The sequence below is a fragment of the Trematomus bernacchii genome, unplaced genomic scaffold, assembly GCF_902827165.1.
Source record: "Trematomus bernacchii unplaced genomic scaffold, fTreBer1.1, whole genome shotgun sequence".
Classification (NCBI taxonomy): Eukaryota; Metazoa; Chordata; class Actinopteri; order Perciformes; family Nototheniidae; genus Trematomus; species Trematomus bernacchii.
This window is the reverse complement of record NW_022987851.1, coordinates 7685079-7697776: the sequence shown is the minus strand read 5'-3', so window position 1 is coordinate 7697776 and position 12698 is coordinate 7685079. Positions and strand designations below refer to the sequence as shown.

General features: G+C 40.8%; 1 protein-coding gene across 3 annotated transcripts in view; it reads left to right on the top strand.

Annotated features, from left to right (window-relative positions):
* Nucleotides 1–1615: 1615 nt before the first annotated feature.
* The window catches only part of nbeab (neurobeachin b), a 207674-nt gene continuing 196591 nt past the window's right edge, over nt 1616–12698 (top strand). For all 3 annotated transcript variants that reach the window (XM_034113170.1, XM_034113171.1, XM_034113172.1), the window contains exon 1: nt 1616–1888. In XM_034113170.1, coding sequence (XP_033969061.1) covers nt 1616–1888 — 273 coding nt within the window. The remainder of the gene's footprint in view (nt 1889–12698) is intronic.

Sequence of the window (12698 nt, the reverse complement as noted above, 5' to 3'; positions counted from 1 at the left end):
TTTATCTAATTATAAACATAAACATTTAAAACATTGAGTCAAAGGGCAGTAAAATGCATACTTTTTACTATAAAACACCATATAGGCAATGCATCTATGCTAATGCTTTGGCAGCACATTATTCAACTGAATAAATAACTTGAAACATTTAATTAATATAACATATCTGTAAATGGAAGCATGAATGGTCACAAGTGATTGTTGCAAACATAGATACAAAAAATAATATGATTATACCTGTCTATCATTAAACACTGGTTAAAAACCAGTTCAATGTGATGTGTAGCAGACACTACTATTAACTCACCAGGACCCTGAAAGAAGAATTGACCAAGGGAATTAATCTCATTGTAATAGGATTTGTTGTATTGCTTTGCATATGACTATCCAGGGTCACCTTTGTGCCTCATAGTCTAATCCAGGAAATGGACCTGAATCCAAAACTGAAAGTGAAACCAAACCAGCACACCCTGTAAGAGAGAAATAAATTGTAGGATGATAATGATAATTCAGGTCAGACGTTTCCATGTGTGCATTCATGCATTTCAAAAAGATTGCCTGAAAGTCTTGGTGTTCATATCCGCGTTAGAATCTTTGACATGGCCGTACAACACAGATCTAATCTTAACCTTTGGCAAGGCTAGTAAACTATTTCTAACACCGCAAATGACATTAGGTCGTCTTACTGTTGTATCCTACGACGGTATCATAATGACACATTTATAAAATAATTTTTGATAATTTCTGTTTTGATTCGAGGTTTACATTAATTTGCATTTTGGAGACCTTGGAACCTTTGGAGACTCTTGAGCTTTAAAGCACCGTTAGTAGAAATTAGTCTTGCACAATTAGGCATCCACACAGAAGGCCGCAATTAATTGTATTAGGTACACCTCTGAGTTTCCTGTAGCGATAGCTCTCTATTAAAATGTAACATTTTGGAAATATATCTTTATTTATCCAGAACATGTTTGTTACAATGTATATTGGCTTTTTTGCGTTCAGGCCATGGTTCAGGCCAGAAATACAAGTCAGATAACTTCCGATTTTCAACTTTGTTTGGGAATGTTTTAAAGGAAGCTACACTCACGTGATAAAGCGTAACCGAGTTTTACTAATATGGACTGTTTTACGTTTAACTTTCACTTGTAACCGCACTGGTTAAACCAACGGACAATATCACTTTATAAAATGGATGGAAGACAATTTACACCCACTGTTTTCTTTTGGCCTGTTCGGTGCAGGGGAAGCGGCTGACCTGCTCGGCTCTCAAGCTCCATCATCTCAGCGCAGGCGTGTTGAACCGCAGGCAGGGGGCGGCAACATGGCGGTGACAGCAGCACAGACACGGAGACGCGCATTGAGAGAGCGGCACTCTCACATACACAGCGCGGGTCAGTCTGCTCAGTTTACCGGCTGGTACCTACAACACAGCGGACTCTCCGGATTGGATTTAACTGACAGAGAGTGATTTCTTGCTTCTGTTTTGTTTTTGTTTTTCGCGGTTTCGCGAGTGTTCCTCTCTTTCATTTATTGTGGATCTCCAGAGCAGTGATTGGATTTATTGCAAGGAGATAGCGTGTGACCGGTTTATAACCACCCGGCTTGGGTGGACATGACAAGCGAGAGACCGGTGACAATGCCCGGCTCGATGTCTCTCTCGGACCGACAACCTCCTCCAGGTCACAGGCAGCACGCAGCTGCAGTCTCCGCTGCCGCCGGGGAGACAACGATGATGTCCGGCTCAGGTTCAGTGGTGTTCCCGGCTGGGGCTATCAATCCATCGGTTCCAATCCGGAATATCAAAATGAAATTTGCTGTTGTCATCGGACTGATCCAGGTTGGAGAGGTTAACAACAGGGATATTGTTGAAACGGTGCTGAATTTGGTAAGTCCCCCCCCCCCCCCCCCCCCCCCCTTTTTGTAAAGAGAATACTGTTCAGTGGCAACAATTGAATGTAATGTTGGCAAACACTATTTTAACCTCACAACTGTGCAAACGAGTATTCTATTATGCAGTGCTAATATAAGTAGGCCCGCTCCTGGATATGTGAGAGTAAACCACAATCGATACAATTAAAAGTCACACATGTTCACAGATAGGGTAGTTTAGGAATACAACATTTTCTCAAGTTTTGAAGTTCAGCAAAGTCCCAACTTCCTCGTGCCTGCTTATGAAGGATGTGGATGATGTCAGGTAAGGTGAAGGTAAAGGCTTTATAAATACCTTTAGCCTGATGGTGCAGAACTTATATCAGAAGAGGTATTTTGTTTAATGAACTGATGTGGGTGAGCAGAGCCAGGGGACATCTGCTGTTGCTGTGTGTGGAATAATGCAGGGGCCCTAAGGGTCTCCATATAATACCAGGGATCACTACTTGTGTCAGGGTGTCTTTTGGGAGTCCAGAATTACTGGTGGTCAAGGTTATAATGTGGCCAGTGAAGCTCCTCAGCAGTGTTGTGAAGAAAATGAATATTCTTGCTGTATACTAGACCTGCTCTTAATTTATGCGGGTTTTTGTAGTCACAATCACCCTCTAATGAGATTAACCCAATATTGTAAGGTATTGTAATGCTCCACTTTTTAAACAGGCCTGGAGAGTCATTTCTCTTAAAGGTCCCATGTCATGGCCATTTCTACTGATCATATTTCCATTGTTGAGGTCTACTAGAATAGATTTATATTGTGCAATTTTCCAAAATCACATTGGTTTCTCATACAGCATCTCTGTATAGTATGTGTATTCACTCTCTGTCCTAAACGGCTTGTTGGAGCTCCTGCCCCCCCCCTCCCTGTGAGCCCAGTGTGCTCTGATTGGTCGGGACGTTGCGAGGCTCGTTGCTGCTCGCTTGCAGCTGCGAGGAGCGGACAGGTTTCCGGGTCGGCGATACAGCGAGAACAAGCGAAACTCATCCTGAGCACACACAAACACTCACAGCCGAAGTAAAAACAACAAGTGTGGCTTGATATTGAGTAAGAAAAAGGTTTGTAACTCTGTGAGAATGGGTCTGCGGAGAGCATTTCTCCGCGATCCCAACTCGTCTATTACCAGCGTTCAGGAAGCTCTATGCAAGTCAATGGGGACTCCCTGTTAGTTAGCCAAGGGATGTGTGTGAGGTGCTCCGCGGATTGGTCCATTTGGGCCAATCCGGTCATTTGTTGTTGATTTGGGTGTTCACACGTCACAGAACCCAGGAAGCAAACAATGGAAAATGAGAAATCTCCAACGAGGCGTTCTGGGGCAGCATAGACAGGTCTTTTCTGTGTTAGAGTTTTACTCGCTACAGGGTGTACTTTGAGGGTTTTTGACTCTGCAGACCGTTTACGTGCATAAAAACCTTCATAACACACAAGGGGACAGGTAATAACCGGAAAAGCATGACATGGGCCCTTTAATTAATTGTATGATTAACTGCAGCCAAAGTAAGAGAATAATGAGACATAATAGTTGTGAGTAAGTTGTTTGGTGGTTTAAACTGATCGTATGACCAGAGTCGCCAAACAAAGGCTATTTCATCCACAAGTACAGTGTCACATGATATGAAGAGACTATAGAGCTCCTTCATACCTTTTTTGTCTATCTGCAGGAGTACCACACTAGGGCCTGTTTGCAATAAATAGGTGGACTGCCCTTGTTACTACACAAGAGATTAATTACAACCCATTCTGGCACAACAGAAATCCACTTTGAGGAGCAAGACAAATTGTAGCCCTTGGCATGCTCAGACATGAGTTGTACTGCAATAGCTCGAGTCTCCGACACCTTGCCCCCTTTCACTTTGCAGGTTTTTTCTCACATGTGTGCACGAGAAATAACGCACTGCAGTCTACAGTGTTTTTTCAACACTATTTGAATTGCTTTTAATAATTTCTCAATTTTCTTAAAGCAGTACGTCAGTGCCAAAGCTGCCTCTTGCTCCTCTGTGCATTTTTTATATTTTAAACTAATTTGTGAATACAACATTGTGTACTTCATCCAGAAATGTCTCAGTCGCCTAAACTTGAAATGATATATTAACAATTTGCTTTACTTATACAATACAACTTTACCCAAATGATGTGCAGACAAATAAACAACAGCAATCTTGGGACCAGATGACACAGGAGTTGTTATATATCTCCCCCTTCATCTAAATGACATCACAAACTGCATTAATAATGCTAGCAAAGGATGCGGGTAGAGAAAGCTGTCATTTAAACCTCCTATCTGTAATATACCATGACTACAGAAATGTCATAAATTCAGCATCTTTTTGAAGTGTTGTACAGAGGGCCTGGAGATCCAAAAGCATTCGTAGCTGTATCTCATGGGGTCCAATTTGTGGAGTAATGAAATAATAATGTATTTCCCTTTTCAAGGAGCATCTTGGAAAAATTGTAGTTAGATGTTCAGACCAGGATCCCCTATTATGAAAAGGTGTCTTAATCTCTTATTTAAAAACCAAAATGTATATAGAGTTCTTGTTGAACTGCAGAGATGGGAAATTGACTAATACAATGGATCTGATATTTCCCTTTCTTTTTACCAGAATGAGAGCCTAAATGGGCACATACCATCAGAAAGGTACATCTCTAACCATGATGTTTGAAAAAGTGGATTTGTCCCATACTCAGATGATACTTGTCAGCTGGTTTACTGCCTTCTCCAAGATGAGGAAATAAGAGAGATTATTCATACTTTGCTAATTGTTACTTTGTATGAATCATTCAATGAACTTCTCTGACAAAAGAGAAAATCACGTAACTCAACAGCCTTCCCCTTCCCCATTAAAGTCACGTATGTTCTAATGGAGAATGGAGAGAGGTGTGAATTAGGAAAAGCTTTCAGGGCACATCCTCATCTTAATCCTCATGACATGTGGGAGTAACAAGAGTTCTCACATGCTGTCTCAAAGAGGTTGATGCATTAAAGAAACTCTTGGTGCTTTTGACTGTCATGTTAAATCAGAGATTATTACCAAGCTTATTTCAGCTTCCTGAAACATGCACTCACACCTTTAGGCAGTAAGAGGTGTGTGTTTAAAGCCAAGGATTTTTTCTTCATAAAGAACAGGAACTTTGGTTAACCCAAATGTTATACCAGTTACGAGTGATTACAACGTTTTCATGAAGGAAAAAAGCATCAAAACACCCAAAGAAACTGCAACATAATCCACTTCTCCTCTACCCATTTGCATGCGCAGGATCAACATATTCATATTTTTCCCAATCTTTAAAAATATGGAGAAATACAGTTTGTCTGTTTGTTTGAAGCTCCTGCTGTTAGCTGATTATTATTATTATGTTTGTAGCTTGGGACTTTTTGTTTATCTCAAGGGATTGCTTAAGAAAAAAATACTGGTACAGTGACTGTGGAGTATTTTACAGATTTTGATGAAAATATGAAATTGGATACCACTGAGCCTGTCCAAAACAGTGGAGAAAAATATTATTCTGCAGGAGTGGATTGATTCGATTTTCAACATTATGGCAGATAAATTGATGAATTCATTTAATTGATTGATCGTTAAGCCACAAAGAATGGACTAGAATGGTGTCTTGGACTAAAGTCATTTAGCCTAAATGAGAAACGTAGGGAAATGGCTACTGGGCATAATACATATTATTTGACTTAGACTAAAACAACCATTTAATAGTTTTTCACAAATAAATTATTATGTTTTGTTTATTTCTGCTTCTCTTTGTTTGGAGGCAATCTTTATCAAGTGAATAATAATAATAATAAATAAATAATATTTATATAGTGCCTTTCAAGGGACCCAAGGTCGCTGTACATGGTGGACAAACAAAACAAACAGACAATCAAAGGGCAAACAAAAAATAAAGGAAGCCGGGGGACCAAGAAAGGGCTAGGGCCCGAAGGCCATGGTGAACAGGTGTGTTTTTAATGATGATTTGAAGATGTCCAGGGAGGCAACATTACGGATCTCGGCAGGAAGTGCATTCCAGAGGGTGGGGGCCGCAACACTGAATGTCCTGTCACCAACAGTTCGGAGGCGAGAGCGGGGGATGGAGAGCAGGCCCGTGTCTGAGGACCGCAGACTCCGAGAAGGGGTGTAGGGATGGAGGAGGTCCGATAAGTACTGGGGGGCGAGGGTATGGAGGGACTTGTACGTGAGGAGGAGTGTTTTGTACTGAATCCGGGACTTGACCGGCAGCCAGTGGAGGTGGATGAGGGTGGGGGTGATATGTTGCCATGGCTTGGTGCGGGTGAGAAGCCTGGCGGCAGAGTTCTGGACGTATTGGAGCCTGTCCAGGGTTTTGCTGGGAACCCCGGACAGGACTCCATTGCAGTGGTCCAGACGGGATGTGATGAAGGCGTGTACAAGTGTTTCTGCCACAGAGTCAGAGTGAAGGCCGGAGTCTGGCAATGTTTTTGAGATGGTAGAAGGCGGATTTGGTAACAGATTTGATGTGCGCCTGGAAAGAGAGGGTGGTGTCCCTCTCTTGAAGCACTTCACTTGAGAAATGCACCAGAATCGCTGGAAGTTGCTTTGTAGTAGATGATGTGCTCTCCAGAGACCTGAGGCCTGTACTACGAAGCTGGATTTTCGCTTAGCCGGCTGACTTCAGGGAAATCTCGGGCTTTCCGGTCCTACGACGCTGGTTCTCTTTTTAGCGGGCTAGATTTCCATGGTAACTTCTGCTGAGCGACAAACCTGCTCTGGAGCAGGTTAGGTGGCAGGCTAAGAGATCAACTCAGTGAAAGCACTGCCTGCTGACCAATCAGAGCTCCGTGTGTGCGGAGTTTAAAGCGATTAAGTCATATTACAGGATAGAGGAAATACAGAAAAACTGCCGTTGCAGGAAAGACGGCCGGCCAAAATCAACTGACTGTGTGAACGTGAAAATTAATAGAATATCCCCTCCCATCTTCAGAGCAATCTGACTATTATAATATTAGCGTTAAGAAAGCTTACTTAAATATCTGCCACGACATAAGTAACCGGATCAGAGTACCATTAAGTACAGTCCGCGGCACTGTGAGTGCAGACGTCGATGTGTCCCATTATCATTCATATCATATCACATCATAATGTATCATATATTTCCTTATTTGAGTCAGCTTCTTGAGCCGTATCTGGCCGTGCAACACTCACAGTGTCACATACTGTATGCAGAAGTATTATTTTAAGCAACACATTAAGTTGATGAAACACTCGAGTCAAATTCTCCTAATTAAAGTCAGATCCACTCGTGTCTTGGACGGGGCAGTGATTTCATAAACCTGTTAATGTATGCATTCAAACACTTTTTCTTTTACCAGCTGTATTCACCTTGCAGGTGCAGCTATGTGGCTTTTATCCTGGATAAAGTGTTTAAGACATGGATGTTTAAAGTTTAACTTCTTCATATTTGACTAATATTAAAGTTCACTTTTCATTCAGGAAGTATGACGCTGCGCTGTCAGTACGCTTGTCCATGTTTGAGATTGGTCGAATGCTCCAAATACCACCCCTTTCATGTGAACGCGCACCTAACTAGATAGGACACGGCTGGCTTGAGCGATCCACTTGATAACCAGCGTCGTAGTACAGTTTAGCCAGAGCGCGTATGTTTTGGATTGGGCCAACCGGCTAACTCAAACATATCCAGGTTAGGTTGAACCAGCTTCGTAGTACAGGCCTCTGGTCTGGTCTTGTCGTGGTAAGCTTTCAGTCATCATAAGCTCAAGGGTATAGGGAAAGAGTTTGAGTTTAGTTAAATGCTGATAATCACATTGTGTTTAATACTGTAAGTCACTGCAGAACCTTTTTGTATTAAACCAGGATCATGATCTGTCCTGAACCAAGTTCTGCCAGTGACCAAATGCATCATTAACAACTTTTAATAGTTCTGAAAATGCATTATGTATTGTAAGACCAGAGGTCAAAGATCAAAGTGTGAAGAGGAAGGCTTTGTGCATATAGGTACTTATACTGACTCTGATCTCCATATAAAAAAATGTATTTAAGAAAGGAAAATGCACTTTCATTATCACGAGCACTTGAGTCCATAATGTTAATTTGCCAGATTTATCCATAAAGTTATATGCAGTCCCTGGCAGGTTTATTTGAAAAACAAAAAGGATGGAGGTACATTAGAAGTCATATAACTCAGGCAGTTGGTTTGATTCTGAGAGACTCTGTTTAAATCTTCCTTCTGTATTTATTTTATTACATGTGTATAGAGATGTCCCGATCCGATCACGTGATCGGGGATCGGAGCCGATCACGTGATTTTCAAAAGATCGGAATCGGGAGAAAAAAATCGGGGATCGGGAATTTTTTTTTTTTTTTTTTTTTAATTTAATGTTACAATACAAAAATGACCATGTTCACGTCTTAAAGTCATCCTGAGGCCTTAGTTTTGGTTGAAAATTACACAACATCATGTATGTGTTGCTTCTTTTGAGCTTGTTTTCAAAGACCTGGTTGCTTATTTCTCTCAAATCTGGCAACAGAGTGGGCAGGGCGCAGTGTCTAATAGTAGCAGTAAGCTAACCAGAGGCTACGTTCAGCTGGTGCCTCGGGACAGAGAAAATGTCAGGAGTTTGGAAGTATTATAAAATTGAAAGCGAAGGCAGTGTAACAGCCAGATGCAATGTTTGCAAGGCGGAGGTTCCGCTTTTTTCTCTTAATGCATTGCATAAAGATCGGATCGGGAAAAATCGGTATCGGCAGATTGTCAAAATCAAATGATCGGAATCGGATCGGGAGCAAAAAAAGGTGATCGGGACATCCCTACATGTGTATATTTAAAGAACGTCATGATGGTTCAGTAGAGCTGTCAGTTTAAAACAAAAAAGTGCAGCTCTCTAGAATCTGCTATCCTTCAGTGGACTTTTAATTGTTTGGTTGTGGATATACTGTCCGCTATCCAAAGACATACTTTTAAAAGGATTGAGGGCTCTAATTGGCTAATAGGTATATGTGAGAATGAGTAACTCTCTGTCTGTCTGAGTTAGCCCCTACGATGCACTGGCGATCTGCCCAGAGAGTGTTCGTCCTTTGCCAACTGGTTTTCTAGGATAAGCTCCAGCATGCTGTGAGTAAAAACAAGCCTCACGATAATGAAAGAATGTATATTTGGGCTTGTTGCAAAGGGGGTGGCACATCCAGTGTCCAACCACCAGCCAAAAAGCCAATTATCAATTGCTGCGTTGTGTGAAAATGTATCTGGAGTATTGATAAAACAGTTCGGGTAAGCATGATGAACAGGTCAACCAAATACAAATTGAAGATCATTTCCCCACATGGACTTACAACTTTTTGTTTGCGTGATCTTGAATCTTTCAAGTATAGGCAGCCTGAAATGTAATCTAGATTGAGATAATGTGTTGTAAAACATTTTGTGGACCCTTCAAGGTTGCTGTAATTCCACGTTTTTATTCCAATTTGTATCTTTGTACAGAATAGGGGGGTTCCTCCTATACACTCCTAATCACTGATGATCAATAAAGGTGATTAAGGTGATGTTGAGTATTTCTCTGAAGTTTTAAAACATTCACAAATGGAGGTTTGTGCAATTGAATCAGGGGTTGGGCAATTTATACAAATCGTAAATAAGGTTTTATACTGGCTATCTGACAAAGTGAAAAATGTTCACTGAATAGATCTTGTCATATATCTGTAATTATGTCTATAATTAGGATAGTTTCATCTAGGGCTTTCCCGAATACCATTTTTCGGGCTCCGGATATTCGGTAGTAATCAGCAGCGGATATTCGGCGCGCGCGTGCACCTTTTTATCATGTGTAACGCTACTGTTTAAACGGCGGATAAAGCAGCTTCATCATGGCAACTGGACAACAACTAAGCTAAGCTACTACTTACAGCATTCAGGTGACTTTTCATAGTTGTTGTGCCCAGAGTTTCTGTTTTTTTTTGCCGGTCAACATGTCCGTTAAAGTTTAAATCTTCCGGACAAAATGAGAAAAATGCCGGTCAAAGGTCTTCTTTGTTATAATTTACTGAGCTTTAAAACAAATTTATATGATTCGATATTAAACAAACTAATTATAGTAGATTAACTACATTATTCAAAAGTGTACAGTAATTTATTATAACACGGGAATAATAAACGGAGTAATCTCTCTCTCCTGACAGCCCGTCAGTATCTCATGCAGCTCGCTGATCCAGTAATAATAAACATATCTATAACTAGTTTAGGTACTGTAGTTTGAGAGGTAATTCAAATAGCTAAGTGTGATATTCTAACCTGAAGTGTGTGTTTTGCTCCGCTCACCGCTGCAGGTGATCATGCAGAGCTGCGTGTCGACTCGTCAGCAGCAGCTGATCTCTCTCTCCCGTCAGATTAGACTTCACTCACGTTTATGTCCATATCGATCAGATCTAGCTATTGAAAGCGATGTCAGGCGCCCAAGATGAGATTGTATATATTTCCGCATTTTAACAGTGCAATTAAAAAGTATAAATATAGTATAAGAATGTGGCAATCCTTTATTGATAGCATACATTTAGAAAAAAAAAGAATAACGAAATTGAAAACCGAATAGTAGGCCAATGACCGAATATTCGGATATTCGGGTACAGCCCTAGTTTCGTCTTAGTTGAGTGTTTAACAATTGTCAAACTAGATGAATGCTTGAATAACAAAATCTGCACTGTGTTGCAAACGGCAAACTTGTTATGTGTTATGGAGGTGGAAGAGAGCTGCCTTTGTGATATGATGTTGTTGTTTGTCTTTCTCAGATTTGCATCTTTCACATTCACATCACTTTTTTTGTAGAGTTTGAACTTAAATTAGGTTGAAATAAAAGAGGTTAGGAGCTGAAGGCTTAAGGGAGGGCTTTCCATCTCCTGCTCTGTGGACGTTGTTATTTCATTCTTCTGAAGTCATTTAAACTTTTATTTTAAAATATATGTTGTTCCACATTAAAAGATTATTCCAAGCCGGCAATTTAAGGCAAATTTAAACTTTGTCATTGTAGCAATTGCAAATAGTGTGGGTAAAGCAAATTTAGTTTTGGTAAAGCACACATGACATGCATAAGGAATGAATTGAAAATGGAATCAAAGCTGCCCAAAGTTAATTCACTTTTATTTTTTGAAAATAAGTTAAACATAATGGTGCCAAACTTTGCTGTCAAGGGAAATCAGTATAGTAGTGATACGTAGTACGCGAAGGATCCGATTCTTTCTTTTTATCGTTTGTTCACTGCCTGCCATAAATCCACTCGCCTTTACGTGAACAGTGAAAAAGCTTGATTTTGTTCCCCAAGCGTATTCCGTGAAGACCCGCCCTTACTCTGATTGGTTAGGTTTAGGCAGGAGTGCCTCTGATTGGTTAGGCACGAGGATTGAGATGTTGTGGGTTAGGGTTAGCCAATCAGAGGCAGAGTAGGGGTGGGTCTTAAAGGTCCCATGTCATGGCCATTTCTACTGATCATAATTCCATTGTTGAGGTATACTAAAATAGATTTATACTGTGCAATTTTCCAAACTCACAGCAGATCGCAGCAACGAGCCTCTCGGCGATACAGCGCGAACAAGCTAAATTCATCCTGAGCACACACAAACACTCACAGCCGAAGTAAAAACAATAAGTGTGGCTTGATAGTAAGAAAAAGGTTTATAACGCTGTGAGAATGGGTCTGCGGAGAGCATTTCTCCACGATCCCAACTTAGTAGGGGTGTAACGGTTCACAAACATTTCGGTTCGGTACGTACCTCGGTTTTTAGGTCACGGTTCGGTACGTTTTCGGTACAGCAGAAAAAATTATCACAAAACATAAAATATATATATATTTTTTTAATTATTATTAAACTGTGAATAATGTATTCACTCAAATAAATACAAAATATAATAAAATAAACATTAAGGTGCAGCATTTCGATGAACTGAAATAATCTGTATTTGAACTGTACTGTACTGTACTAGTACCTAAGCAGCCAGTTTGACATTAGGACTTGCTTGCTTGTCATTGTATTTTCATGTTTTTTTAAAGAAAAATTAACTTGTCCACATTGCTTGCCGAAAGGGCAGATCTGCTGGCACTAACAATGTCTCCTGCTGTGGAACACCTCTCGCTAGGGACAGAGGTAGCAGATACAGCCAGGTAGCGCTTTGCTAACATGGCAACATAAGGATATTTGGCGTTTGTAATAGCTTTGGCTCGGTCTGAACTTTTTGCGAGTGGTGGAGGCTTAAATGCTAGTGGGAGTTGGGTTTGCACTTCAGTCTTTTTTCTTTTGGTACCAGTGATATTCACGTTCGGGTGATGCCTTTTCAAATGAGTGTGTAAGTTTGATGTATTGCCAGCCGCGTAACCAATTTTAGTTGAACAATGCCGACAAACAGCTTTGGTTTGGTCCACCTGTCTTTGTCCGTCATCCTTGTATGTAACTGCGAAACCAAAATGTTCCCAAACCGGAGACTTCAATGATGCTGGAGGATTTTCGAGCTCAACTTTATCTGCGTTCACCATTTCGACAGTTCCTCAAATTACTGACTAAATTTGAACGCATCCCTGTGACCAGCTCTCATAGTATGCCTCTCGTCCAATGAAATGACTTGGTCGCTCTATGACGCGTTGAACCCAATGTGAGCAAATTACTCTGAATGCTGCGACGCAGCACCTGAGATTACTTCCAAAAAGTTGTTCACGTTCTCAATCTTTTACGTTTAACGTTATATTCGTTCGGTACACTTCGGTACACACGTGTACCGAACCGAAGGGCCCGTACCGAATAAT